Genomic DNA, 26,816 nt, shown 5'->3' with positions numbered 1-26,816 from the left:
AATTATATGTAACTGTTTCTGAGTTCATTTACAGTTAATTTTATATCATAATGATTCTTTCATATTTACTCATTTCAAGAATGATTAGAGTGTGTCAATATATATACATACTGTGGCTAATAGCCACTGATGGACCTCTGCTCCATATTTTTTATCCAATCCCCTCTTAAAGCTGGCTATGCTTGTAGCCGCCGCCACCTCCTGTGGCAGTGAATTCCACATGTTAATCACCCTTTGAGTAAAGAAGTACTTCCTTTTATCTGTTTTAACCGACTGCTCAGCAATTTCATTGAATGCCCACGAGTTCTTGTATTGTGAGAAAGGGAGAAAAGTACTTCTTACTCTACTTTCTCCATCCCATGCATTATCTTGTAAACCTCTATCATGTCACCCCGCAGTCGACGTATCTCCAAGCTAAAGAGCCCCAAACGTTTTAATCTTTCTTCATAGGGAAAATGTTCCAAACCTTTAATCATTCTAGTTGCCCTTTTCTGGACTTTTTCCAATGCTATAATATCCTTTTTGAGGTGCGGTGACCAGAATTGTACACATTATTCCAAATGAGACCGCACCATCGATTTATACAGGGGCATTATAATACTGGCTGATTTGTTTTCAATTCCTTCCTAATAATTCCCAGCATGGCATTGGTCTTTTTTATTGCAATCACGCACTGTCTTGACATTATCTGTGAGTTATCTACCATGACCCCAAAATGAGAGCAGATTGACCCTCCAGATCTGTGTGAGATTAGTTGGTTACCTCAAGCTGAGAGAAGTTGTGGGAGCTTCTTTCAAATTGACCTGAGAGGTTCTATTTTTCACCTACTTAATGCTCTGTTGGGATGGGAGCTGTAAATTAGCTAAACAGACTTAGTTTTGCAGGTAAGACCTTAGCTGGTAGGCAGAATAAGTGCAGATATTTTAGCTATTAATTTAGATTGGCAAGGTGCCTGATGCATCTGTGGATAGAGAGAGATGACCAATCCAGACACTGCAGGCTGAACAGTCAAAGTGTCTGGCACACTATCCAGTAGGGTGGCCAGACCGTCCCGGGCACCCGGAATGTCCCGGTTCTGGCCCCCTATTACCGCCTCCTGGGCTGGCTATACTGGGACCATTAGAGGTCCCGATTTAGCCAGCCCCGGAGGCGGTAGGCCACGGGCGCCGGTGGGGAAGGCGGCAAGTGAGGAAGGGAGCGTCCCTGCATGTGCGCAGGGACGCTCCCTCACTCGCCGCCTTCCCCGCCACGCGCGGGTCCCGGCGGCGGTGGCGGAGGCCTCTCCGCGGCCTCCGCTGGTCGCTGGAGGCCCTCCAGAGACTCTGGAAGGCCTCCAGCGACCAGCGGAGGCCGCGGAGAGGCCGGTGCTGGTCCCTGGAGGCCCTCCAGAGACTCTGGAGGGCCTCCAGCGACCAGCGCCGACCAGCGGAGGCCGCGGAGAGGCCGCGGAGAGGCCGGCGCTGGTCCCTGGAGGCCCTCCTAGAGACTCTGGAGGGCCTCCAACGACCAGCACCGACCAGTGGAGGCCGTGGAGGAAGCCGGCGCTGGTCCCTGGAGGCCCTCCAGAGACCAGCGGAGGCCCTTCCTGGCCTCCGCAGCCGCCGCCAGCCCCGCCAGCAGCACCAGCCGCCCGGAGGAGAGGCCGCCACCCGCCCTGGATGAAGGTAAGCAGGGGAGGGAGGGGGCCGAAAGCGGGCGGGCGGCTGGCGGGGGGGGAGGGCGCGGCCTTCCTGCCTGCCTTCCTTCCTTCCTTCCTTCCTTCCTTCCTTCCTTCCTTCCTTCCTTCCTTCCTTCCTTCCTTCCTTCCTTCCTTCCTTCTTCCCTCCCTCCCTCCCTCCCTCCCTCCCTTCCTTCCCTCCCTCCTTCCTCCCTCCTTCCTTCCCTCCTTCCCTCCCTCCCTCTTCCCTTCCTTCCCTCCCTCCCTCCTCCCTTCCCTCCCTCCTCCTCCTTCCTTCCTTCCTCCCTCCTTCCTTCCTTCCTTCATCCTCCTTCCTTCCTTCCTTCCTCCCTCCTTCCTTCCCTCCCTCCCTCCCTCCCTCCTCCTTCCCTACTTCCCTCCTTCCCTCCTCCCTTCCTTCCCTCCCTCCCTCCTTCCTCCCTCATTCCTTCCTTTCTTCCTTCCTCCCTCCTTCCCTCCTTCCTTCCCTCCTTTCTTCCTTCCCTCCCTTCCTTCCTTCCCTCCTTCCTTCCCTCCCTCCCTCCTTCCTTCCTTCTTCCTTCCTTCCTTCCTTCCTTCCTTTCTTCCTTCCTTCCCTCCTTCCCTCCTTCCTTCCCTCCCTCCCTCCTCTCCTTTCCTTCCTTCCCTCCTTCCTTCCCTCCCTCCCTTCCTTCCTTCCCTCCTTCCTTCCTTCCCTCCCTCCCTCCCTCCTTCCCTCCCTCCCTCCTCCCTTCCTTCCCTCCCTCCCTCCTTCCTTCCTTTCTTCCTTCCCTCCTTCCCTCCCTCCCTCCCTCCCTCCTCCCTTCCTTCCTTCCCTCCTTCCTTCCCTCCCTCCCTCCCTCCTTCCTTTCTTCCTTCCCTCCTTCCCTTCCTTCCTTTCTTCCTTCCCTCCTTCCCTCCTCCCTTTCTTCCTTCCCTCCTTCCTTCCTTCCCTCCCTCCCTCCTTCCTTCCTTCCTTTCTTCCTTCCCTCCTTCCCCCCTCCCTCCTTCCTTCCTTCCTTCCTTTCTTCCTTCCTTCCTTCCTTCCCTCCTTCCCTCCCTCCCTCCTCCCTTCCTTCCTTCCCTCCCTCCCTCCTTCGTCCGTCCCTCCCTCCCTCTGGCCACCCCTGGAGTAGACAATACTGACTTTGGTGGTCCCAAGCACTGATTCAGTGTAAGGGAGCTTTGTGTTTGTGACTGAACTAGACAATACTGACTTTCGTGGACCCAAGCACTGATTCAGTGTAAGGGAGCTTTGTGTTTGTGACTGGACTAGACAATACTGACTTTCGTGGACCCAAGCACTGATTCAGTGTAAGGGAGCTTTGTGTTTGTGACTGGACTAGACAATACTGACTTTCGTGGACCCAAGCACTGATTCAGTGTAAGGGAGCTTTGTGTTTGTGTCTTCTGGTGCAATTTTGTTCTCAGATCCTGTATTTACTTCATCAGTATATGGGATAAGGCACTTTCTCAACTGTGCTGCATAATGCAGCCTATTTATTTTGTCCTCTTTGCTCTGTTGGCTCTATCTGCGCCACCTTCATCACTTTCGGGGTGTGGATCCCCCAGTGGGGTGGTCTCCCGACTCCCTCCGCCGGCTGTTTCTGATAGCCCTGCACCCCCTCTTTCATTTGATATGTGTCCCGTGCAGGTGCCACCCTCCCACCGGGAGATGCCGCAAAATGAGCCCCCTTGAGGCTTATGGCGGCAGGGCTGGGGGGAAGCGAGCTAGACTGCTGTTCTTTTGAGGGGTTATAGAGTGTTTCGAGCCCGTCCTGTGGCATCGGTCCCATCGTTGTGGGGCCCAGGGGGCCGGTGCAGCGGCACGCTGAAACAGCCTGTCGGTCACTTCCAGGTTCCTGTCCTGCATCTCGACCTGTGTTATTAGTGACAGGCTGCTTCAGCGTGCCGCTGCGCCGGCCCCCCTGGGTCCCACAATGATGGGACCGATGCCACAGGGACGGGCTCGAAACACTCTATAACCCCTCAAAAAAACAGCAGTTTAGCTCGCTTCCCCTGAGCCCTGCCGCCATAAGCCTCAAGGGGACTCATTTTGCGGCATCTCCCGGCGGGAGGGTGGCACCCGCACGGGACACATATCAAATGAAAGAGGGGGGCGCAGGGCTATCATAAACAGCCGGCGGAGGGAGTCAGGAGACCACCCCACTGGGGGATCCACACCCCGAAAGTGATGAAGGTGGCGCAGATAGAGCCAACAGAGCAAACAGGACAAAATAAATAGGCTGCATTATGCAGCACAGTCTCACTGGAATCTCACTGGAATCTGACTGGCTTCTCAGCATGGAACCCGTTCTCTCTAGTCTTCTCACTTTGAAAAAAGTAAAAAAAGAGTTTCATTTAACTTTACTTCCCCCTTTCCCTCTCTATAAATAATCTTGGTGTTTCCGGCGGTGATATTTGGGGGATTTTTGGGGACGTCACAGGAAGTGCTGTGAAGTCACTTCCTGTTTCCGGCAGTGGCATTTGGGGGAAATGATATCACAGGAAGTGATGTCACTTCCTGCTTCCGGCAGGTGGCGCTGGGGAAATGATGTCACAGGAAGTGATGTCACTTCCTGTTTCCGGCAGGTGGCGTGGGGAAAATGATATCACAGGAAGTGATGTCACTTCCTGTTTCTGGCGGCGGCACGACGTCGCCAGAAGTGGAGTCGCCAGAAGTGACGTCACTTCCTGCTTCCGGCAGGTGGCGCGGGGGGAATGATGTCACAGGAAGTGATGTCACTTCCTGTTTCCGGCAGGGGGTGGGGGGGAAATGATGTCACAGGAAGTGATGTCACTTCCTGTTTCCGGCGGCGCAACGTTGCCAGAAGTGACGTCGCCGGAAGTGACATCACTCCCTGCTTCCGGCAGGTGGCACGGGGGAAATGATGTCACAGGAAGTGATGTCACTTCCTTTTCTGGTGGCGGCACGACGTCGCCGGAAGTGAAGTCACTTCCTGTTTCCGGCAGCGCACACGCTTCGCGCGCACCCCTACCTTCTCCCCCCAAAAGGTGTCCCTGGCTGACCTTCAGACATTATGGCCACCCTACTATCCAGGGTAGGGGAATAGTGTGGATGAACACCATCCCTCAACACAGGTTTGATGTGCTGGTAATGAAAAGCAAAGGTGTAGGAATTGTATACAGCCAAGCTTTGAGCAGGGGCTGGTCTGCCCAAATATTGACAAACTGGCTGAAATTTATTCTGAACTTAAACTAATGATAAAATTAAATTTGAAGCTAATTTTTTTATCTGTTCAGCTTTGAAGTTTCGATAAATATTAGCTTAACACAGTAACTTTTCTGGTGTTTTTATTTGTGACATGTGGTAGCAACAGTGTTATCCTAAAGGCTACATTAGTGAGATTTTTGGGCAGTGTCAAAATAATACTCATGAATTATGGAAGTCATCAATGGAAACAATCCACATATGCCGTTTATTCGGAAGTCAGCAATGAGTTTTTTCTCTTTTTTCTCCCTTGTATGTAATTTTGGACTCCAGCCTTTCAAAGCAAAGAGTATGCAACACCCACTTTCAAAGCAAAGGGTATACAACACCCCCTTTCCATCAGTGTTTTAACAATGCGCTGTATAATTGTGTTACAAATGGTAATGGGGGTAACTTTCTGTCAAAGTTAGAGTCCAGTGACACCTTTAAGACCTACAATGCTTTATTCAAGGCGTGAACTTTTGCAATCAAGCACACTTTGTTCTGATAGACTGTTAAGAGATGACAACACTGATCTATAACTCCATAGGTGCTCCAATGTAATGCATATATAACCAGGGTTTTCCATTGACATCAGGAGAAAAATTACATACATACATTTCTATTCCTGCTTAGAGATGTTACCTCCATTGGAATAAATGGAGGAGTTATTGTATGTATGGTAGTTCCATATGTGCATAGAGGCTGTTTTTTTAACTTGGTATTGAACCATTTGACTGAAGGACAATGATAACCATAAGAGAGAAGGATCAGCTTTTTGTGCTGTGATGTTATATGGCTATTCTTCAGTGCTGTGACGTTATCATATGGCTACCCTTCAGCAGTTTTCTTCAGATATCCATTGCCTCAGTAGCCAATATAAAAATTGCAGTGTTTTTTATACAATAGTTAGCTAGCAAATTATCGATCATACAGGTGCAATCCTTCTTGAAACCTCATGAATTAATGCATTGTTGCAGAATTGTTTTCTGTGGCCCCAGAAGGTAGGACCAGAACCAATTGGTTGAAATTACATCAAAAGGGTTTCCGACTCAACATTAGGAAGAATTTCCTGACAGTTAAAGCAGTTCCTCAGCAGTGCTGGTGCATTGGAGTAGGTGAGGTAGGTGGCCACCTGGAGCACCACCTCACTGCAGGGGTGGGCACACCCTCCCTGTCCCCGCTCACGTCAACCCTTATACTTCCAGTTGTCCTTTCTTCTCTCCAAGCAAATGATACAAAGAAAGGATGATGTGGTGTCTGCCCAGCTCCCTCTGAAGTGGAAGAGGGCTGGGCAAGGGGTGGGCTGAGCCATACATTCTTTCTTAACACATGGTTCAACCCACCCCTTGCCCGGTCCTCTCCCACTTCAGAGGGAGCCGGGAAGAGGCTGCTTCCTTCTTTCTTCACAAGAAAGAAGGAGGTGGCTTCTTCCCAGCTCCCTTTGAAGTGGAAGAGGCTGGGCACGGAATGGGCCAAGCATTCATGCAAAGCACATGTCCTGATGATGTCACTTCCAGTAGAATCCTTGGTGGGTAGAGTCCGGGGGGGCAGGGGCACGGGGTTCTGTCTGGGGCATCAGAACCCCTAGGGCTGGGGGTGTTCCTCAGTGAAACAGGCTTCCTCGGGAGGTGGTGGGCTTTCCTTCCTTGGAGGTTTTTAAACAGAGGCTAGATGGCCATCTGACAGCAATGCAGATCCTGTGAATTTAGGGAAGGTATAGTGAATTTTCTGCATTGTGCAGGGGGTTGGACTAGATGACCCTGGAGGTCCCTTCCAACTCTACAATTCTGTTATTCTATGAGAGAAACTCTTTTGAGTATTGTTCAGGTATTGACTGCTGCTTTGGCATAATAATTTCCATTTGTTTCCTTCTTTTTGTTGTTTGATTTGCTGGCTTTGTTTTTGTTTTGGTTGTGTTTATTTCACTACAGGGATTGGGCAAGGGGTTCCAGTAGTGGCTCTCATTGTGGAAGGAGGACCCAATGTCATTTCTATTGTCCTAGAATACCTACGCGACACTCCCCCAGTTCCAGTGGTAGTCTGTGATGGCAGTGGTCGAGCATCTGATATCCTTGCATTTGGACACAAGTACTCTGAAGAAGGAGGGTGAGTCTCTTGTTGGACTATACTGCTTATTATTTGCTTTTTTCAGGGATAGCAGCAGTAAAAACTATGTTAGTATTATTAATTCGTTGACATTTTTTTTCTATGTAGTGCTTCATAAGTGCTTCAAAAACTCATGGAGTTCAGTGATCTGAGTTCTTAAGACCACAGCACTGAACACATGATGAGAGCTCAATATGCTGTGTTATCATGTACAAGAAAAGTACAGTGGAAAGCAAATAGACTTTCCTGATGACAGCAAATAGACCTTCCTGCTTAAAAAAAAGTTTGCCCCAGATATCTCCTTGTTTATAGTTTTGTATACTGAAGCCTTCTGATACCTAGCTTCCTAGGAAATATATTATTCCTTCATAGATAATGTAAGAAAGGGCTTTGGAATAGAAGAAGATATTGGATTTATATCCCGCCCTCCACTCTGAATCTCAGAGTGGCTCACAATCTCCTTTATCTTCCTGCTCCACAACAGACACCCTGTGAGGTGGGTGGGTCTGAGAGAACTCTCACAGCAGCTGCCCTTTCAAGGACAACCTCTGCCAGAACTATGGCTGACCCAAGGCCATTCCAGCAGGTGCAAGTGGAGGAGTGGGGAATCAAACCTGGTTCTCCCAGAAAAGAGTCTGCATATTTAACCACTACACCAAACTGGCTCTTTGACTTATGACTTATGAAATATCATATAGGACAATATGATATCTATTTCCTGCCTAGGCTGCAGGTTTAAGTATAGCTGTCAACACTGGAACTCCTACTGGCTCAAGACATTTTCCACAAAATAATTCCTTATTTTGTAACCCTTATCCAGTCTAGTCTCTTTATTGCCCCCACGATGCATTCCTAAACAGAGTTACACTCTCCTAAGCCCATTGATATAGGAATGCACTGACAAAGCATAGCACATGGATCAGCTGACTGTTTTTAAGATCACTGGCCAACTGTTGGTTCACCTAATACTTCTAAATAATGAGAAATAGACTGCAGAGAGACCAGAGACAGACTATAATCTAGGGCAGGGTTTCCCAGGTTTTCTTTCCCATGGCCCGGTTATTTTCACACTTCTCCTTCGTGGCCCACTAAAATTTGGGAGTGGAGCCAGGAGACTTGGGGGTAGAGCTGGGAGACAGGAATTATGTCATTTCCTGTGGTGTCAAGGGCCAAGTGATGTCACTTCTGGGGAACACTGAACCAAAACTCCACCTTTTCCTGTGATGTCACTTCCAGGGCACACTTTCTGAAGTAAATTCATTTTCAGAAAAATCTCTCTGAAACTCATGCTGAGCCAAAACGAGGGTGAAAAGTGGGCAGGCCTCTCTTTCCACGCCCACACCTGCATGCACCTATCTGTTTGTGTGTTCTTCTCCAGCTTGCAAGCACTCCTAATGCCCATGTTCAATTGCTTGCACCACCTACACATCCCTTCCTCAACAGCACTGGCCAGTGCATGCAGTTGGGAGTGCTGTTGCCATTGCCATCAAGAATGCCAGCACTGTGTACTACCCACACTGGGCCCTGGCAGCTGTTCTACCTCAAAATATGCTGACAAATTTAGTAGGTCCTTCCTTCAGCTGCTACTACTGGAACCCTGCCTCAAGCTACAACAAAGCTTGCTTGGTTTCAAGAAAATCTTTTGACAGCTATTTTTCATACTTTTCTTTGGTTGAAACACTGGGAAATTGCTGTGAAAGGTAGCAGAGAATTGTACTGCAATTAATGAATTAATTTCAGTTTATATGTTCATACAAGCTTTTCTGCAGTTATCCCAAAAAGGATATTTATGAGGGGCTTGCAGCTTTTTGTTGGCTGTGTTTCCCATTCCTTTAAAAGCATCCTGTTGTGCAGATACTTAGCCAGTGAACTTCTTTCATCCTTTTTAATATCCACAGGAGGAGTTTAATTTTGGTGTCAAACAGCTATTAAAAGCAGGACCAGTAAAATGCTGCCAAGTTCATAGTACCACCATTTCCAGTGCTGTTGAGATGTACCGCAGTAATCTCCAATAATCTTTTTCTACCCCACACCTCTCACTCTCACTCACTCAAACAGAAATCTCATAGAAGGCCAGCTGGCTACAACTGGGGGTGCCAACTTTTCATTGACAGAGCTTCTATGTCTGCAACAATAGTATGATGAACAGAAAAGTTTTATCCAGTAAAAATGGAAGGAAAGAAAGAAAGAGAAAGGGAAAGAATGAAGGAAAGGAAAGGAAAGGAAAGGAAAGGAAAGGAAAGGAAAGGAAAGGAAAGGAAAGGAAAGGAAAGGAAAGGAAAGGAAAGAAAGAATATAAACATAAGAGGAGCCATGTTGGATCAGGCCAGTGGACTATCCAGTCCAAAATTCCCTCAGACCATGCCCCAAAAGCACCAGAATGTCCTCCAGTGGGACCAGGGCACTAGAAGCCCTCCCAGTGTTGCTTCCCCCCTCCCAGCACCAAGAATACAGACAAAGCATCACTTGCAGGGAAAGAAAGAAAGAAAGAAAGAAGGGAAGGGGCAAAGAAAAAAAAGCCTTCCCCACCATCAGATGACCCCAGCCAGCAACAATTCTGCCCAGGGTTATTTGGTAAAAAAAAAATAGCTATTAGAATGCCCACCCCCGGCCCACCCCCAGCTGAAAAAACACACACACACACCGTTCTTTGCTGCCCAGGCCTCCTGGGGAAATCTCCCCAAAAGAACATACTGCAAGGCACATGAAAGCTCATACCTTGAAGAACACTACATGGGTCTAAAGTGCCAGTGGACGCCAGCTTTTCTCACAGACACTGGAAGCGGGGGAGAAGAAAGGAGAGGCAGCCCAGCTACTCTCTGCACAACACAGAGATGGGGTGGGGCTAGCTATGCTGGGGGTGGGGCTAGCTTTGGCTATTCTTGTGACCCAGTTGTGAGGCTTCTGTGGCCCGCTACTGGGCCACGACCCTGCAATTGGGAAGCACTGATCTAGGGGATACAGGACGGTCTGACAGAGCACTGGATTCCTTATGAAAAGTTAAAATTATGAAAAGTTAAAATACAAAAGTTATAACAACAGAGATTCCCAAATAAAGGATGTTGGACTTTATTGCAATAGATATCCCATAATATTATAAAATTATATAATATATTATTTTTCTTTTTGCACAGTGGTTTATTAAATAAGTCATGAAATGCAGCACAACTGGCCTTTAATCTTAACATTTTTACCTGGAGCAGCCTGGCAAGGTAAAATAGAAAGTATATGTTAATCACTATTAATACTTTGGTGCAGAAATTTCAACAATTATTCTTGACAGCAGGAATGGTTTACTACTCTGATAAATGGCTATGTAACCCCAGTTTTTCCCACTAACCCCACTTGAGGGAAGAAATTATGGGACCTTGGTTTGTTAATGGCGGGAGTGACAAGAGAAAAAAAACTAGCAATGCCTCCAGCCCACTGGCCCCCACTTACAAACAGAAGGGACAGCCAGTAGGCAAATAAGAAGAAACAGAATTCAGACTCAGTTCCCAGATCCTCCAACCTATAACCAAACAGAAGTAAAACTTAAAACAGAAGTAGGGTTTAATTGAACATAGAAAGAAGGGGAATGAAAATAGGACACCCATATACAAACTCAAACTTACAACATAATGGAGAGTTGGAACTAAAAAAAATGAATTAAGAGAGCAATCCTCAGCAGGCTCTGAATTCTACTAAAGTCTATTCAATGGGACTTACTCCCAGGAAAGTGCTTTTAGGATTGCACTGTAAGTCTTTTACTGTTTCTCTGGGGCCTTCTCAAAGTCTCTCACACTCTACCTGCAATGCCTTGGCTGGCTATAGTGGGTGATGGCGCTGCTGTTCTTTAGGTTTTTGTGATTCTGCAGATCTCTGAAGGCTGTTGTTCTTGAGGTCCTTTCTCAGGTCACTCGCTTCTCTGTCCTTGGATCTAGCTTCTGTCTCCATTTTTTTTCCTCAGAAATCTCCCCCATCCCAATAACTCCTTTCCCCCTCAGGAATCATCAAACTTTGGCTGCAACTTGCTGGCACTTTCCACCGGCCACCAAACAACAAGAAATTCCACAACAAGAAATTTATCATTTTCATTTTATTTAACTTGTACCTTTGTTTAAAATTATTTTCAAATTTTAATTAGATAAGGTGCTCCAGATGTTAGATCATTCATGAACAGACTTGGAAAATGATCTGAGGAATGGAAAGAAAAATGGCTTCTGTCCCCTTTTCCAATATTAGCTGCATTTTTATTCTACACAGCTGCTATGAAAAATCACACAGGTTTGAGGAGTTCTATAAATGCCTTTTACAGTGGAAAGCACATATATTGCTGTGCTTTGGGATACATCTTTGAAGAAAGATTTCTCTAGGTGTGCTTAGAGCTATACCTGAGATTCAGGGACTGAGGTTCATGTGAAAATAGGTTATAAGCAATGGGGGAAGTTTTGATCTCTGTTTCTCTGCAGAGTCCAGAAACCTGCACTCCCCTAGGTTGCCAGGTCCCCCTTGGCCACTGGCAAAGAATGGGGGGCAGTGTTCCCAAATCCAAGTTGGGAAACTCTTGGAGATTTGGAAACTGGGGACCTCTGTGAGGTTCAATGCTATAGCATAGCGTTCATCCTCCAATCAGGGTTGGCCTTCTGACTAGGCAAATTAGGCATTTGCCTAGGGCACTGGGCTGGGGAGAGCACCAAATTGGGCCCTCCCAGCCCAGCGCCATAGGCAGATACCCAAATGTTGCCACCTGGCACCCTCCCAGCCTGCTCTCTGATGATTCTGATCATCAGAGAGTGAACGGGGATGGTGCCGGGGAGGCGTGTAGTCCCTGCAGTGTTCTCTGACACTCAGAGAATGCTGCAGGGACTGTGCAGCAGCCATGGGCATCCTCCCCATTCACTCTCTGATGATCTGAGTCATCAGAGAGTGGGCAGGGAGAGTGCCTGGCCTGCGCAGAGTCTCTGTGGTGTTCTTTGAGTGTTGGATGCTCAGAGAATGCTGTGGGGACTGCATGTCAGCTGGGCATCCTCCTCATTCACTCTCTGATTATTCCAATCATCAGAGAGTGGCAGGGAGGGTGCCCAGCTGGTATGCAGTCTCTGTAGCATTCTCTGAGCATCCAACACTCAGAGAATGCTGCAGGGACTGCGTGCCAGCCGGGTGCCCTCCCCACTCACTCTCTGATGACTCTGGTTATCAGAGAGTGAACAGGGAAGGTGCCTGGCTGGCGCACAGTCTCTGTGAGGGGGAGGCAGAGAGGTTGGGGGGTGGGGAGTTAGCAAGGGTTGGGGGATGGGGAGGTGACAAGCCTGCCCTCCTTGAGCGAGGGGAGGAGGACAGTGAAGGTGCACAGTTGCACTTACCCAGCCATGGGCAACAGTCCTCGCACGCTGAGCCTCCGGGAGCTGGGAACCTGTGGAGTCCAGGAAACAAGAGTAGTTAGCCCCAGTAGTTAGCTTGGCCATTTGTGGCTGGGTGAAAGGGGTCTGATCTTATGTGTTTTATTAAATTCCGGCCATAGAAATCCTGAAACTCGACCGAGGTGAAGGCTGTCCTATTATCAGATACCAACGTGTCTGGGAGGCCATGTGTGGCGAATACCCTGCATAGCACCCCTAATGCCGCCCAAGAAGAGGTAGAGGCTGCTGGCACTACCTCTAGCCATTTGGAGTAGGAGTCCACAATAAGGAAGAATATATGCCCCTGGAAGGGCCCCGCAAAGTGCAGGCAAGGTGCAGGCAGGACCAAGGGTTGTGAGTGGACTCCCACTGTTGGGCCTGGGCACGGGGCAGCGCCGGACAGGTCTCCTGGCATGGCTGACATTGAGCCACCCAGGATTCAATGGCATCGTCAATTCCTGGCTACCATACATAGCTGCGGGCCAACACGTTCATGTGTACAATCCCCGGATGGGTTTCGTGCAGTGATGTTCGAACTCACTGCTGCAGTAGCGGGGGCACCACCACCCTACTTCCCCACTACAGTCATCCTTTATGCACCAACAGTTCATCCTGGTGGGATGCAAACACAGAGAATTCTGAACCCACCCATCCTTCTGGTCACCCCCTCCACACACAGTCCAGAATATGGGAGAGAGTTTTGTCCTTGGAAGAGCAGTGAGCAATGTCCTTCATGTACACTAGGTGGTCCAGAAGGGCTTCCAATGACATGATCTGGAACACCAGGGCTGGGGCTGGGTCCTTGGAGGGCAGCGGTAGGCGGCTCAGAGCATCAGCGTGACCCATCGCTTTCCCAGGGTGGTACTTAAGGTCATACAGATAACCCGTCAGGAAGATGGACCACCTCAACACCCACGGTGAAAGCATTTGGGGCATTTGTTGATTGGGGGCGAACAGGCCCAGCAGGGGCTTGTGGTCTGTCAGTGAAGGACTGGCCATACAGGTAATCGTGGAATTTTTTTACCCCTGCCACGATAACCAGGCCCTCTTTGTCTATCTGAGCTTAGTTTCGCTCTGGTTTTTGTAAGGTCCTTGAATAATAGGCTACTGGAACCTCGCGACCATCTGGCACCCTGTGGGCCAACACGGCGCTAACCCCGTAAGGTGAAGCATCGCATGCAAGCACAACGGGTAGCCGCTCGTCAAAGTGCGCCAGCAAGCTTTTTGAAGTCAAAATGTCTTTTACTGCCTGGAAAACGGCGGCTTGCCGACGACCCCAAACCCCCGGTGCCCTTTTGTCCAGCAGTCTGTGTAAGGGCTCTGCTACCGCCGCCTTGTGGGGAAGGAAGGCATGGTAGAGACTGGGGATTCCCAAGAACAATTGTAATTCTGCCTTGTTGATGGGAGCCGGCGCATCACAAATGGTCTTTATTTTGTCCTGGGCCAGATGAATGCCGCTTGCGTCCACCGTATACCCCAGAAAATCTATGGTGGGCACCCCCAATACATATTTTTCCCGTTGAACATATGAACATATGAAGCTGCCTTATACTGAATCAGACCCTGTGTCTATCAAAGTCAGTATTGTCTACTCAGACTGGCAGCAGCTCTCCAGAGTCTCAAGCTGAGGTTTTTCATGCCTACTTGCCTGGACCCTTTTTAGTTGGAGATGCTGGGGATTGAACCTGAGACCTTCTGCTTACCAAGCAGATGCTCTTCCACTGAGCCACTGTCCCTCCCATTTTACCTTTAGCCCTGCCCCCTCGAAACTCTGTAACACCATTTGGAGGCAGTCGCTGAATTTGTCTTCAGTGGCTGCCACAATCAGCACATCATCGAAGAGCGGCTGGACCCCGGGGATGCCTTTAAGAAGGGAGTCCATCAAGTTCTGAAACAGTCCCGGAGCCACACTGACCCTGAACTGCAAGCGTCTAACTCTGAAGGCTCCCTGGTGCATTATGATAGTTTGCACTTCTGCTGCGTCCACAGAGAGCTGTTGGTACGCCTGTGCCAAATCCAGTTTCCCAATTTTTTTTGCTCCTGCTAAGGATGTTAACATGTGGCTCACCACTGGGACAGGCTATGCATTGCCTTGCAGTGCCTTATTAATCATACATTTATAGTCAGCACAGATGCATACGCTGCCACTGGGTTTGATCGGGGTTACTACGGGAGTCTCCCACTTCGCATTAGCAACTGGTTCCAGAACCCCCTGGGCCACAAGGTGGTCCAGCTCCTCTTTGATCTTTGGCCTCAGAGCTAGTGGCACGTGCCTGGCCTTCAATCATATGGGTTGCACGTTGGGGTCCAGTTGTAATGATATGGGGCCCCCAGTGTACATCCCTGGAGTTCCATCGAAAACAGCGAGGAACTCTTCACACACCTTTTGAAAATCTCTTTGAACGGGGATATAATGGATTCCCGTCACTTGGATGCCCAGGGCCTGGAACCAGGACCAACCTAGAAGGCTGCCCAGATCACCCTCCACCACGATGAGGGGAGCTTGCCCTTGAACTTTCCGTATCTGATATGGACCAGACCCACTCCCAGGACTGCAACCTCCCGCTTCTGAAAATTCTGGACTCTGAATGAAGATGGTTGTAACTGGGCTTCTCCCCCGGGACACATCTCCTTGAACATGCAGGCCGAAATGACCGTCTGGCCTGCCCCGGAGTCTACCTCCATTTTGCAGGGCTTGCCTTCTATGAACACAGTCACGTAATATTTATCCGGGGAGGGAAGGGGCAACTGGCATACCTGGGTTCCCGAAGTGGTGAGTGCCTGGATGTTGTCCGAGAGTGCGACCTCGTGGCAGCAGCCATTCTGTGGACAAGGAAATTTCCCTTGGCGCAGTGCTGCCAACCGGCACACCCGGGTTATGTGTCCAGCCTTCCTGCATATATGGCAAGTCGTGCTCCTGAACTTGCAAGTGTGTGTGACTCCCCACAGCTGGCGCAGGTCTTGGGGGTAGTCAATTCTGTTGCTCGTGACCTAGGCTTTTGTTGGGTCACCTGATGCAGCTTGAGGGCATTGTCCCCGTCTGAGTCATCTGATTCTGTGGCCAGTCGCAGCTGGTGAGCATTGATTCCCGGGCGGCAGGCCTTCTCTTTGTGCGCAACCTCGGCGGCGGTGGCTATTTGTAGGGCCTTCTCCAAGGTCGGCTTTGATTCCATCACGATTTTCCAACGTGCCTTTCCATCCCTGAGGCATCCCTGAGTGAACTTAACGAGTAGGGTATCTTCCAATTGTGTGCCATAATCTGCCATCCTGCCCAAATCTCACAGGCAGGCTAGGAAGTTCGCTACGGTCTCGTTCAGCTCCTGGAAGCTGTCAAGACACTAGCTTCCGGGTGAGGAGAGTAGGCTTCAGGACGAAATGGCCGATCAGTGCCTTGATGATCTTGTCAAAGAAGCGTCTCGGGCATGACCAGGCTCTCCACTAGCTGTAGTGTGGCAATGCTGCAGTTGCTCAGCAGAATGACCTTGATTTCAGGTTCATCATCCTTGATTCGCTGTTCCACAAGTTGGTACTTGAGTCTCTTGACCCAGGTCTCGGGCTGTGCCATGTCGAACTCCAGAATGGAGTTTTGCGATCTGGATGCGGCGGCCATGATCAGGCTGGGTGGCAGTGCCTGTTGTGCGGCAGTGCAGGAGCTCGGTGTGCTTGGCAGTGCCAGGGTGCCCTGGACCTTGCTCATTCGGATCCCATCCTCGTTGCCACTATAATATAGTGGGTTCTATGCATGGCAGAGTCTCGGATAACAAGCTCTTTAATAGGAATCCCATAGTAAAAGGTCACAGCACAAGACTGGCATTGGGGCCCATGAGCCGAAATTATATACATCTCTGAGTTCCTGCGCAAGCACGTTATTGGGTCATTCAAACCGGTGGGGGCTTGTGATTGGTCCTGGGCTGCGGGGGTTTGAATCCTACAGCCCTTTGTTCCCAAGTACCCAAGGTCAGTCTGTATGGCTCCAGTGAGCACAGCGGAAACACCAAAGTCTTCCCTTGAATCCACGTACATAACAGGGAAGAAAGGAGGATGGAAAACAATGTTTTATGGTATTGCCCAACCTGATCAATTCAAAGCACTATTTAACTGTTGCTTAGATCTGGCAGTAGCTGCAGCTTATCTTCAGCAGAAGAATCAAACTAATTTAGTGACAACTCAGTAAATAATTTAAAGTTGGCTATGGACCAGATCCTGCAACTCATTTATTCACTGCAGCATGGAATGCTTCACAGTTGAAAGCCTACAATGCAGTTTAGTGCTGGGTATGTTATCCTCTTTGACGCAGAGCATCATTTCAAAATAAATTTCCATGTCAGACTGAAGGATGCCAAGGGCCTGTCATCTGCTTCGACTTGTTCTACCAGAACAAAGAAAGGAACCATTCTGCCAGGATTTTTGTTTTTGACATATAGCTAGGTAGTCAAATGAGAAAATGAACTCATTCAGGTTCAGTCTAGTGTATATTATTGTTTATGTTGGAAAGTGACTTTGTTGGAACAACCTACTTCTAAGGAGTCTGTGCTTGAGCAAGTTGCAGCTAGGATCATAAGGTTCATTTCTCTTGCTCCACTATATTAAATAGAGTAGTGGAGCAAGAGAAATGAACCTTATAATAAATTATCAGTAGATTATACTGTAGATTATATAGCTGTGTATATAAATCAAATCTACTATGCACACCCATCTTCTTAAACTCACTTGCATACTCAAGAAGACTGAAATTACTGAAATGTATTATTATTATTATTATTATTATTATTATTATTATTATTATTATTATTATTATAGCACCAAACTGTTTTTAAAATGTTTTAATTATTTTATTGTAAGATTTTAATTACGTAGTTAATGTTTCATCTGTGAATGCTTTTACTGTTGTGAGCCGCCCTGAGCCTGCTTCGGCGGGAAGGGCAGGATATAAATCCAATAAAATAAATAAATAAATAAATATGCCATGGCCTTTGTAAAAATTTTCCCAAACCCTTCTATTTGCCCTGCTTCTACTGCAGTCTTTATTTCCTTGTGGTTGTGTCCATTCCTTTCACCAAATCTCCAGTCAAACGCAAACATATTGTGAGAAAGTCTTTGGGACAAAAGTATTTGTAGAAAATCTTGCAAGCATGTGCAGTCGTGGATGGGGTCCACCTCTCCATCCCCCTTGCCCTCCTACGTGTATCTGTGTGTGTGCAAAGCAAGCCAGTGAGGTGGATCAGTCTGAGAGTGTCCACACCAAGTTCGCCCAGCACATCTCCTTTTATAGACTGAGGATTTTAAACCCAAATAGTAGGCTCATACTGACCACTATACTTTGCTGCCCCTTTGTTATTGCACTGCCTCATAGGAGTTGTAGTTATTTTTCTGGGGAAGACTACAATTTTGTAGACAAACATTTCAGTTTAGTTTTGCATACTCCACACTCTAGGAAGCATGGAGACATCAGCAACAAAATATTGCAAGAGGATTGATATTTTAAGCATATTTGTATTTTAAGTAAAACTAATATTTTTGTGTTCTCTATACAGTTTGTATTTCCACTATCTGGCATTAAATTTTAGGATACACATGGCTTGGCCCAACAAGGTCTCATTTAAGTCAGTTCCAGCCCTCATGACAAATGAGTTCGAAACTCCTGTCCTAGATAGTCAAGATGTATGTATATTGCAATAAATGAAGGACTTGGGTGAGTCACATGACTGATTTTACAATGAATCTTTTAGAAACACATGATGATCATTGTGTAACTCCATACCATGTGGACTAGGTAAGCTTGTGATCTACTACAGAGTGAGGATTATATAGATAGATTTCTGATTGCTAATAGATGGAAAATGTGCTGTTATAAATACGTTAATGTAATATATTGAATGTAGTACGTATCACTGTGTATTTTGCACATCAGGGAATTTCCCACATTGCAAATAATCAGGAAAGCTCAGTTGACTTTTCTGTGATTAATCTGATGTCTTTTAAAATATGCGTAATGAGTTTCCTCTGCTCAGATAGTGATTATTTGCTTAATACTTTTGTTACTGCTAAGGATAATTTTTTTTCATTGTCTTGCATAAAAGGAGATTACCACAAGTCTTAAATGGATTGCTACTAAAACTCTGAGTGGCATAAAGAGTTTGCAATTGCAATATGCCAATCTTTGAACTAAATTACTTGACAATTTACACCAAGTATACTGGGCTTTTTAATATGATTTATTTTGAAAAGAACACAAGGCTACTTTTTATCTATTTCTGGTTACAATTATTTCTAGTTTACTGAATCACCAAGACATTGAACTGGAAAATATCATTTCTTGCTAGTGGCAAAGAGTCATCACAATATACACTGAGCATAGTTCCTAAAAGTAAAAAGCTAAACTAAGTGACAGCTCGCATTCTATTATGCAAATTATCTGCTTATAAGATTTGGTTCCATCTCTCCTTTTGACCAATAAGTTTTGTTTACAGAATTCTCTGCTAGTCCAAAAGGGGCAAAATAAAACTGATCTGGCAAAACTTCAGTCTGAGAAGGAAGAAACTTTGCAAAATGAAAAAATATATAGGGTTGCCAAAAGCCCCAGAGGAAAAGAATATCCTGCCCCTTTAATAAAAGCTTAATGTGGGAAAATGTGCACTTGAAGCTTTTCATGGCAGGAGGCAGGGCTTTTTTTGCAGAAAAAGCCTAACAGGCAATCATTACATATTAAGCCACATACCCTGACAGCACCATTGTTTCACACAGGGCTTTTTGTTTGTTTGTTTTTTAAAAGTCCAGCAGGAACTCATTTTCATATTTCATAGGTCACTTCCCCAATGCCAAGCCAGCCAGAACTGAGTTCCTGTGTGTTTCTGTTCAAAAAAAGCACTAACGGGAAGTAAATACTCCCACCTGGAAAATTACCTAATATTAAACTTCTATTAAAAGAAAAGGCCATTTTTTTTCTCCTGGTTGTTCACAATTTAAAAAAACATGCTCCATCACTGGAATGGCTGTTTTCAAAATAAGCCTCCCATTTTCCCCTACATATGATATACAGCTGTAAATTTATCTAATTCTTTATGATAATGGCATAGCATGTCAGAAATTATTTCATACCCTTTTCTTAGCCAGATTAACTAATCAGCTCTAAAATCCTAGAAATTGTTTTTCCTTTGCTGACCATAATTAAAGTTGCTGTTTGTGCTCTTTGACAAAGTGTAAAATGGCAGGTGGTGTGAGAAAAGATAGCTTTAGTGGGCCATTTTCCCCATCAGAATGCACCAAGCCTAAGGAGAAATAAATTTGAATAATAAAACAATTGGTTTGCAGTATAATTATGTGTATGGCAACAAGATATCCCCTCTTCAAAATACACAGTTTCAAGGTATTTTATCAGTAGAGTATACTTAATCAGTAGATTACACTTCAATAGATTATATTTAAAGACATTTTTTTCTTTGAGCAGTGTGCAACATACAAACACCCTAGCATGTTGTGGGACATTTTAATTTAAAAACTTTAAATCTTATTAAAGACATTTTTTCTGCTATTGTTTTTCTTAAGAGTTAACATCAGAATATATTTGCAATCCCATATTTTGCTTATATTTATGGAACTAGGAAACAAGAAAACACAGCAAACAGAGTTTTGCTGGTATCTGAATAAAAATGGTAGCATATGTTTGTAAGTTCCTCCCCTTATAAATGTGCATCTGGCTAAATTATTTGTAAGGAGAGAAGAAGCATATGCCATTGTTGTGCCCCCTTATCTTGATCTAGTTACTAACATTTAGCTGCTGCAGAATATGAATTTTCCCTTTGAAGGATGGGCATGTAGGTATTGATAGCCTGCGTCACTTTCAATGGGATGTCTATGCAGATACATATTTCAATCACATCGCATCCATCTTTTGTGGCAAGTAATCATACCTTTGCATGCTTCACATGTCACAAAAAAGCATGGTTGTTGCAATCAACCAAATGGAAGCCATTCCACTAACTATGCTTAGTTATGGTACATGAAACCAGGTTCATAGTGTGAAGATAGTTTATTAACCACATTAGTCTTAACTATGGTTTCTTGTTATGGTACCTCTCCAATATGGGTCCTGCACACACACAGTTTGGCCACCCAGCATTTTAGAAAACTTCCAGAGAGCAATAAGTACTCCTTTCCTTGTTCCCTGTAGTGTATGGCACCCACTGGAGGCAACCAGTTCATAAAGACCACGATAGCAGAATAACACCCATCCACCCCAGCCGCAGAGGCAACTGAGTAACACCCAAGTGCCTCCGCGCTGGGCGCGCCAATCCGCCAATCACAGCGTGTGGCGGGAAATTCGGACGGTCAACATTAGACCGGCCAGAAGGTTGAATAGTCCGGCAACTGTATATATGCGGGAGCCGGCCCGCGTGTACTCTCTCTCCATCTTGTATCGTACCATGGAATAAACCCATGTTGCCCTACTCTCGTCTCCACGTGTGGTACTTTACATTCCCCACACTCAGATTTCTCAACTTTTCTAACATGAAAGTGAGGGAGAGGAATGCCTTTCCCTTAGTTCTTTCTCTGGCACTTCTGAAAAAGGCTGTCTTTGACAGAGCTCCTTTTTTTCTTGTGAAGAGAATAGTTATCACAAGAACATAAGAAGAGCCCGCTGGATCATACCAATAGTCCATCTGGTCCAGCATCCTGTCTCACACAGTGGCCAACCAGTTCCTATGGATGACCAACAACAAGGCATAGAGGCTGAGGCTGGGCATATTGCCTCCTGATTCTGGGATTCAAAGGATCAGTGCCTCTGAATGTGGAGATTCCCTTCAGTCACCATAGCTAGTAGCCATTGACATTCTTATCATCCATTAATCTATCTAATCTAGGGATGCCAGTCCCCAGGTGGGGCAGGGGATCCCCTGATTTTGTAGGCTCCTATCCACTGCTGGTCAGCTGGCTGGCAGGAGAAGTCTCATGCCAAAGATTTACCACCAGCAACCACCCTGTTCCTCTCCTCCAGCAAATTTTAAAGGGTGGGCCACCAATCAGCTGAAGGGCCTTTTAAATCTTGCAGGGGAGGGGGGCAGCCGCTGACAACATGCCTGAACTGCAGATTTGGAGGATACTTTGGAGGATAGAATCTATGGCATTGTAGCCTACTGAAGTCCCTGTCCTCTCCAGGCTCCACCCCAAAATTTCCAGGACTTCCCCAGCATTTATCTGGCAACCCTAATCTCCATCCCTCACTAGAAGCCAGGAAAGACCTGGCTACCCTTGTTTCTTAGACAGGAAAGAGGACAGAAGGCAACTGGGATGCAGTTTGCAGGAAGTGTATGTGCACAAGAATGCTCATACCTTGAATGAATTTTGTTGGTCTTCAGGGTGTCACTGAACTCAAGCTTCCATAGAATCATAGAGTTGGATGGAACATCTAGGGTCATCTAGTCCAACCCTCTGGACAATGCAGGAAACTCACAAATATCTCTGCCTAAATTCACAGGATCCTCTTTGCTGTCAGATGGCCATCTAGCCTCTGTTTAAAAACCTTCAAGGAAGGAAAGCCCACCACCTCCTGAGGAAGCTTGTTCGACTTAAGAACCCCTGTAACTGTCAGGAAGTTCTATTTCTAACTGTACCCGGGGGGGGTGGAATTTTGGGGAATGGTGTGACATGCACTTCATTGTGAAACAGTGCCACCTGATTATATATCTATATTAAAAACATTGATCATATACATATATAGGGGATGGGGTATGTGTGTGTGTGTGTGTATGTATATATAAAGAAAACTGTATGTTTATATATATAAAGAAAACTATAAGGGGCGCCATTTTTTACTTTTGCCCCCCCTCAACAAATATGTAGATCTGACCCTGTCCCCTTCCCCAAAAATAGAATATTCTGAAAATTCAGGAGATGCTTTTCTCCTCCTGCTGTCATCATAGCTTTTCTCTCTCCCCCACCCCCCAATTATGGATTGTTCATCAATTTACAGATGATGAGCTAGTGTCAGAGGTTACTCCCACTGTTCTTGAGAAACATTCAGTGTAGCACAATAGTGTGATGTCTTACTTGTGGCTCAGAAACAGAAAGTATAGCCTTAACTCTAAGGCAAATTGCTGTTCCACTATTCATTACTTTAAATGTGTGGTTGTTAGATATCCTCAAGAAACTTTTCTGCATTAATTGTCTGTTGAGTAACTGCTGCATGCTGTGAACAGTTTTGATATTCTAGGATATGTGTGTTGGCATTTCTGGGTTAAACCTAGCTATTTACGCATGGAAATCGAGAATGTGCCCTGGAACACCTCCAGTAGTAGTTGATGAGTCTGGGCTGGAAAGGAAGAGATCATAATGGCAGACAAGCTGTTTGTAAGAGAGCCTTGTCTGCTGTTGGTTATTCCTTCATTGAAGAATCCCCACTAAGCTTCTGCAGAACTCCTAGGAATCCCCACTAAGCTTCTGCAGAACTCCTAGAAAGACATTCTGACAGCTCTGTTTGAACTGTTCATTGAATACAAGTCACTCTTCTTGGCATTTTGTAAGGCAGGCAAAACAAAATTAAGGCAGGCAAAACAAATTAACAGTTTGATTTAATGATATTTGATTTTGTATGTGTATGTGTGTGTGATATTTGATTTTTTTCCCCTCTCTAGAAGGCTTTCCCTCTAAATATTAGACATGGATTTGGTCGGAATTAAAACAGGGTTTTTTTCCTACAGGTTCGGTAAATTTTCTTCCTGTTTTGATTTCACTGGATTCCTCATGTCTTAAGGTTTTAAATGAAAAAAATAATTATGGCAGTATAAGAGCTTTCACACTTCAAAGGATACATTTCTTATAATGTATTTTGTTGAAACGACACGTAAATGAATACTCTCAGTGACTCGCCTTTCCGTTGTTAGGAAATTGATACTTGGTGAAATATTTTGTTCTGGTGCCAGTGAAGTGATTTCACCCACCCATATTTGTTATTTGAATAGCACACTGAAGGAGGCTTCTCCCCCCACTTAACTTCTAGAAGTGAGGGAGGGGCGAAACTCCTCCTCCAGCCTTCTGTTCAAACTACTTAGAATCAGCCTGGGCTTTGTCGAAGTGCATAGGGCCAACTCCAAGCCTCATCACTCCTCTGATCGTGTGGGTGGGGGAGGGGGCAGAGCATGGTGCTGGGGAAGGGAAGAGAGGGGACAGTCCGTGGCGGTGGCAGGGAGCTGAGGCTCGTCATGCGGAGGGGCGATGGAGCATGGCGAAGGGCAGGTGGGGGTGGAGAATGGCATGGTGCTAGGGAAGGGAGGGGACAGGCCTTGGAGATGGTGGCAAAACCGTTCCCTGGTGCCAAAAAGTTTGGGGATCACTGCTTTGGTCCATTGTTGCTACCTGTGAATTCAGGAGCAAGGCTAGATAAAAAGCAGCACCATTAAATTAACAGTGCCATCCTAAGTGCTGATTTCAGTGTACTTAAAAGCATGTGGGGATTTTTTTTATTAGATATTTTAGTCACTGTTCACTCAAAGGGTATTGCAACTCCTTACAATATTTAAAAGACATTCTTTAAAAAACCTACAAAGTCAGATAATATGTATAAAATTACAATCAATCTCAGCACCATACTACTATGGCACCTGGGGGGGGGGGGTTTGGTCACTGTGTGACATAGAGTGTTGGACTGGATGGACCATTGGCCTGATCCAACATGGCTTCTCTTATGTTCAGCCCAAAACATCTGGTTAACCACTAAAGGTCAACCTGAGCAATTCAGCCTTGCAAACTCTGCAGAAACTAAGTAAGGTCCACAGAGCATGGGTGTCATCAGAAAGTGCATTCCACAGGATGGGAGCCATAACTGAAAAAGACCTTCCCCTGTTAACAGCTAACCAAACCATCCTGGGGCTGGGCACCTAGAAGAATCCCCAAGAGGATGACCAAAGGGTTCATGGGGGGTTGTAACCTATGGATTGTCCCATAGGTATGAGTCTTCCAGATGTATGAGAGTCCCAGACTGTAAAAGGTTTTAAAACTTGACACCAACAGCTTGAATTAGATCCAGAAATTAATTGGAAATTAATGGCAAGTGGCTCAGAATGCAGCCGCCAAAATTGGAGTAATACATGCTAACCATGATTTTCCATTCGGCAGGCTAGCAGCCACATTCTGAACTACTTGTCATTTCCAAAGCATTTTCAAGAGTAGTCCTACATAAAGTGAACTGCAGGAGTCCAATCTGGAGGTGCCTGGATCAATGTGGCAAGGTCTGATCCAAACAAATAGGGAGCCAATTGGTGAGCCTGACATAGGTGAAAAAATTCCACCACCCTACCATGAACATTTGTTTATCAAACAATAGCACAAAGTTCAGCCATACCAACTGAGTCTACAGTTGTCACCATTGAGTCTCAGAAGTGATCCTTTAGTTAGTGCCTCAGTCATTTCCAGCCACATGACCTCCATCTTGGATGAATTCAGCTCTAGCCAGCTTCCCCTTAACCACTTGACGACCACATCAGGACACTGGGGTAGTGCTGAGAGCCCTGCCACCAGCTGCCTATGGCATGAGGAAGAGCTGTGTGTCATCAGCATATTGATTGCTCCCAACTCCAAACCTCCTGACGATCTCTGCAAGAGGGTCCATATATGTTAAATAACATCAGAGATGGGATTGAGCCCTGTGGGACCCCACAATTCAGGAAGGTCTTGTTAGGAAGACCTCTCTTCCCCCATAGCAAACCTCTGAGATTTTCCTGGAGACATGAGGAGAACCATTTGAGCACTGTGCCCCTCGCTTCCAGGGAGGCAACTTGGTTGATCAGGACCAAATGGTCAATTATATCTAAAGCAGATGATAGATCAACATTGGTAGCACACCTTTATTGAGATGTAAATGAAGATCATCAACCAAGGCTACTAGAGTTGCCTTGGGCTCATAACCAGGGCTAAAGCCTGAAGATGTATTGAAATGCCATCTGCTTAGGATGGCATTTCAATAAGATTTCATTCCCAGGGATCGTTTTGCAGAAAAATAGGTGGTGGAGCTCATCCAGGGATTGTTATGCAGCTGCAATACTATTCAATAGACAAGGAGGTGGAACTCTCAGAATGGTTCAGGAGCTGTGCTCCTGTGAGCTCCCACTGAATCTGAGGCCTGCCCATTCCCAGATCAAGTGGCCATACAGCAATAATATTGATATTGTACTGAGCACTGGTCTAGTCTTTCATTATCTCCACCATCTGTTCAAAGTGTTGCCTCATCTACCTTCAGTGAAATGCCATGTGCATACTGATGAAAATCCACATTGCAGTATATCATCTATAGTATAGAGTAATCATAAAGCATACTGCTTTGGGAAAGGAGGAAATGCAGCATACTATATAGTAAGCATTTGTTTAAAAAAATGTACCTCAGTATTTAAATACAGATCTCTCCTATGGCTCCGGAATGTTGATTATTCCCCCATTCCAGTCAGTTTTCACAGTCACCAAGTAGTGGGATCCAGGGCTTTTTTTGTAGAAAAAGCCCAGCAGGAACTCATTTGCATATTAAGCCTTACCCCCTGACACCAAACCAGCCGGAACAGTGTTCCTGCTCAAAAAAAGCCCTGGTGGGATTCACAGAGAACTGGACAGAATGAAGCAGATCAATGCTTGATTACTCCAGTGTGCCATACTGTGTTTCAGTAAGAAAGATGTATGATCTATGCAGGGCACCTCATTTGGAAACCACACTGAACTATGTTGTCTGAAGGAGATTAATGACATGATAGATTCCTATGGCATTGCAAGCAAGGTTTTTTTTTTTAGCTTGTGAAAAACATAGACATCAGAAACCACTGTGCTGTATGAAAAGATGTTTCTTTGGGTTTTGATTGAGTGAAATGTTCAGATACAGAATAGAGTAAATATTCATTTAAAGCATAATGAAGCTTTGCGATAAAAAATGCATCAAAGGTGCCACAATAAATGAACTTCCTAATACATCCTGCTTACCTGCTGGCAGAACAATGTATTCAGAACATTTTGGCAGTATAAAGGCTGCATTTGATCCAGGCTTGTCAACTGCAGACAGAATGCCTTAACAGTGGATAAATTTCCAAGCCTTTCTGCCAAATAATGAACTGAAATCAAATCAATGCAAAGAAGCTTGATTATACAAAAGGTCTGAAAAAACTTCTGCCTTTTCTTTATCTGAGCATATTTGTAACATACCAGGTTTGATGCATTCTTATCTTGAAGGCATGACTGAATGTATAACCAGGAGAGTGCAAAATGCATGCAAAATTCAGTCGCCTGAAAATCTCAACTTTCATTTTCAAAAGAGCTAGTTTCTAGCTTTATTGCCAAGCAGATGGACTTGAACCTACATAGGCAATTATTTTTTAAAAAAAAAAAACAATTTTTATTATTCTACAACATATTATATCATTTCATTTACTTCTCTCAAATAAAAGTCAATATGTTGCATCACATTTTCCACCTCCCCTCCTCCCTTTCAAGACTTTCCCAGTGTTAC

At 45.9% G+C, this 26,816-nt stretch overlaps 1 protein-coding gene across 11 annotated transcripts in view; it reads left to right on the top strand.

The window, feature by feature from the left end:
• TRPM3 (transient receptor potential cation channel subfamily M member 3) overlaps positions 1-26,816 on the top strand; it is a 608,524-nt gene that overhangs the window by 407,843 nt on the left and 173,865 nt on the right. For 9 of the 11 annotated variants that reach the window (XM_060237459.1, XM_060237455.1, XM_060237452.1 and 6 more), the window contains exon 7: positions 6,782-6,956. In XM_060237459.1, the coding sequence (XP_060093442.1) occupies positions 6,782-6,956 (175 nt within the window). Of the gene's footprint in view, positions 1-6,781; positions 6,961-26,816 lie in introns of those variants that run through there. The other 2 variants (XM_060237453.1, XM_060237460.1) reach the window with 2 other exon arrangements.

This window comes from Heteronotia binoei, chromosome 4, assembly GCF_032191835.1.
Source record: "Heteronotia binoei isolate CCM8104 ecotype False Entrance Well chromosome 4, APGP_CSIRO_Hbin_v1, whole genome shotgun sequence".
NCBI lineage: Eukaryota > Metazoa > Chordata > Lepidosauria > Squamata > Gekkonidae > Heteronotia > Heteronotia binoei.
The sequence above is the reverse complement of the archived record's forward strand: the minus strand, read 5'-3'. Positions and strand labels throughout refer to the sequence as shown.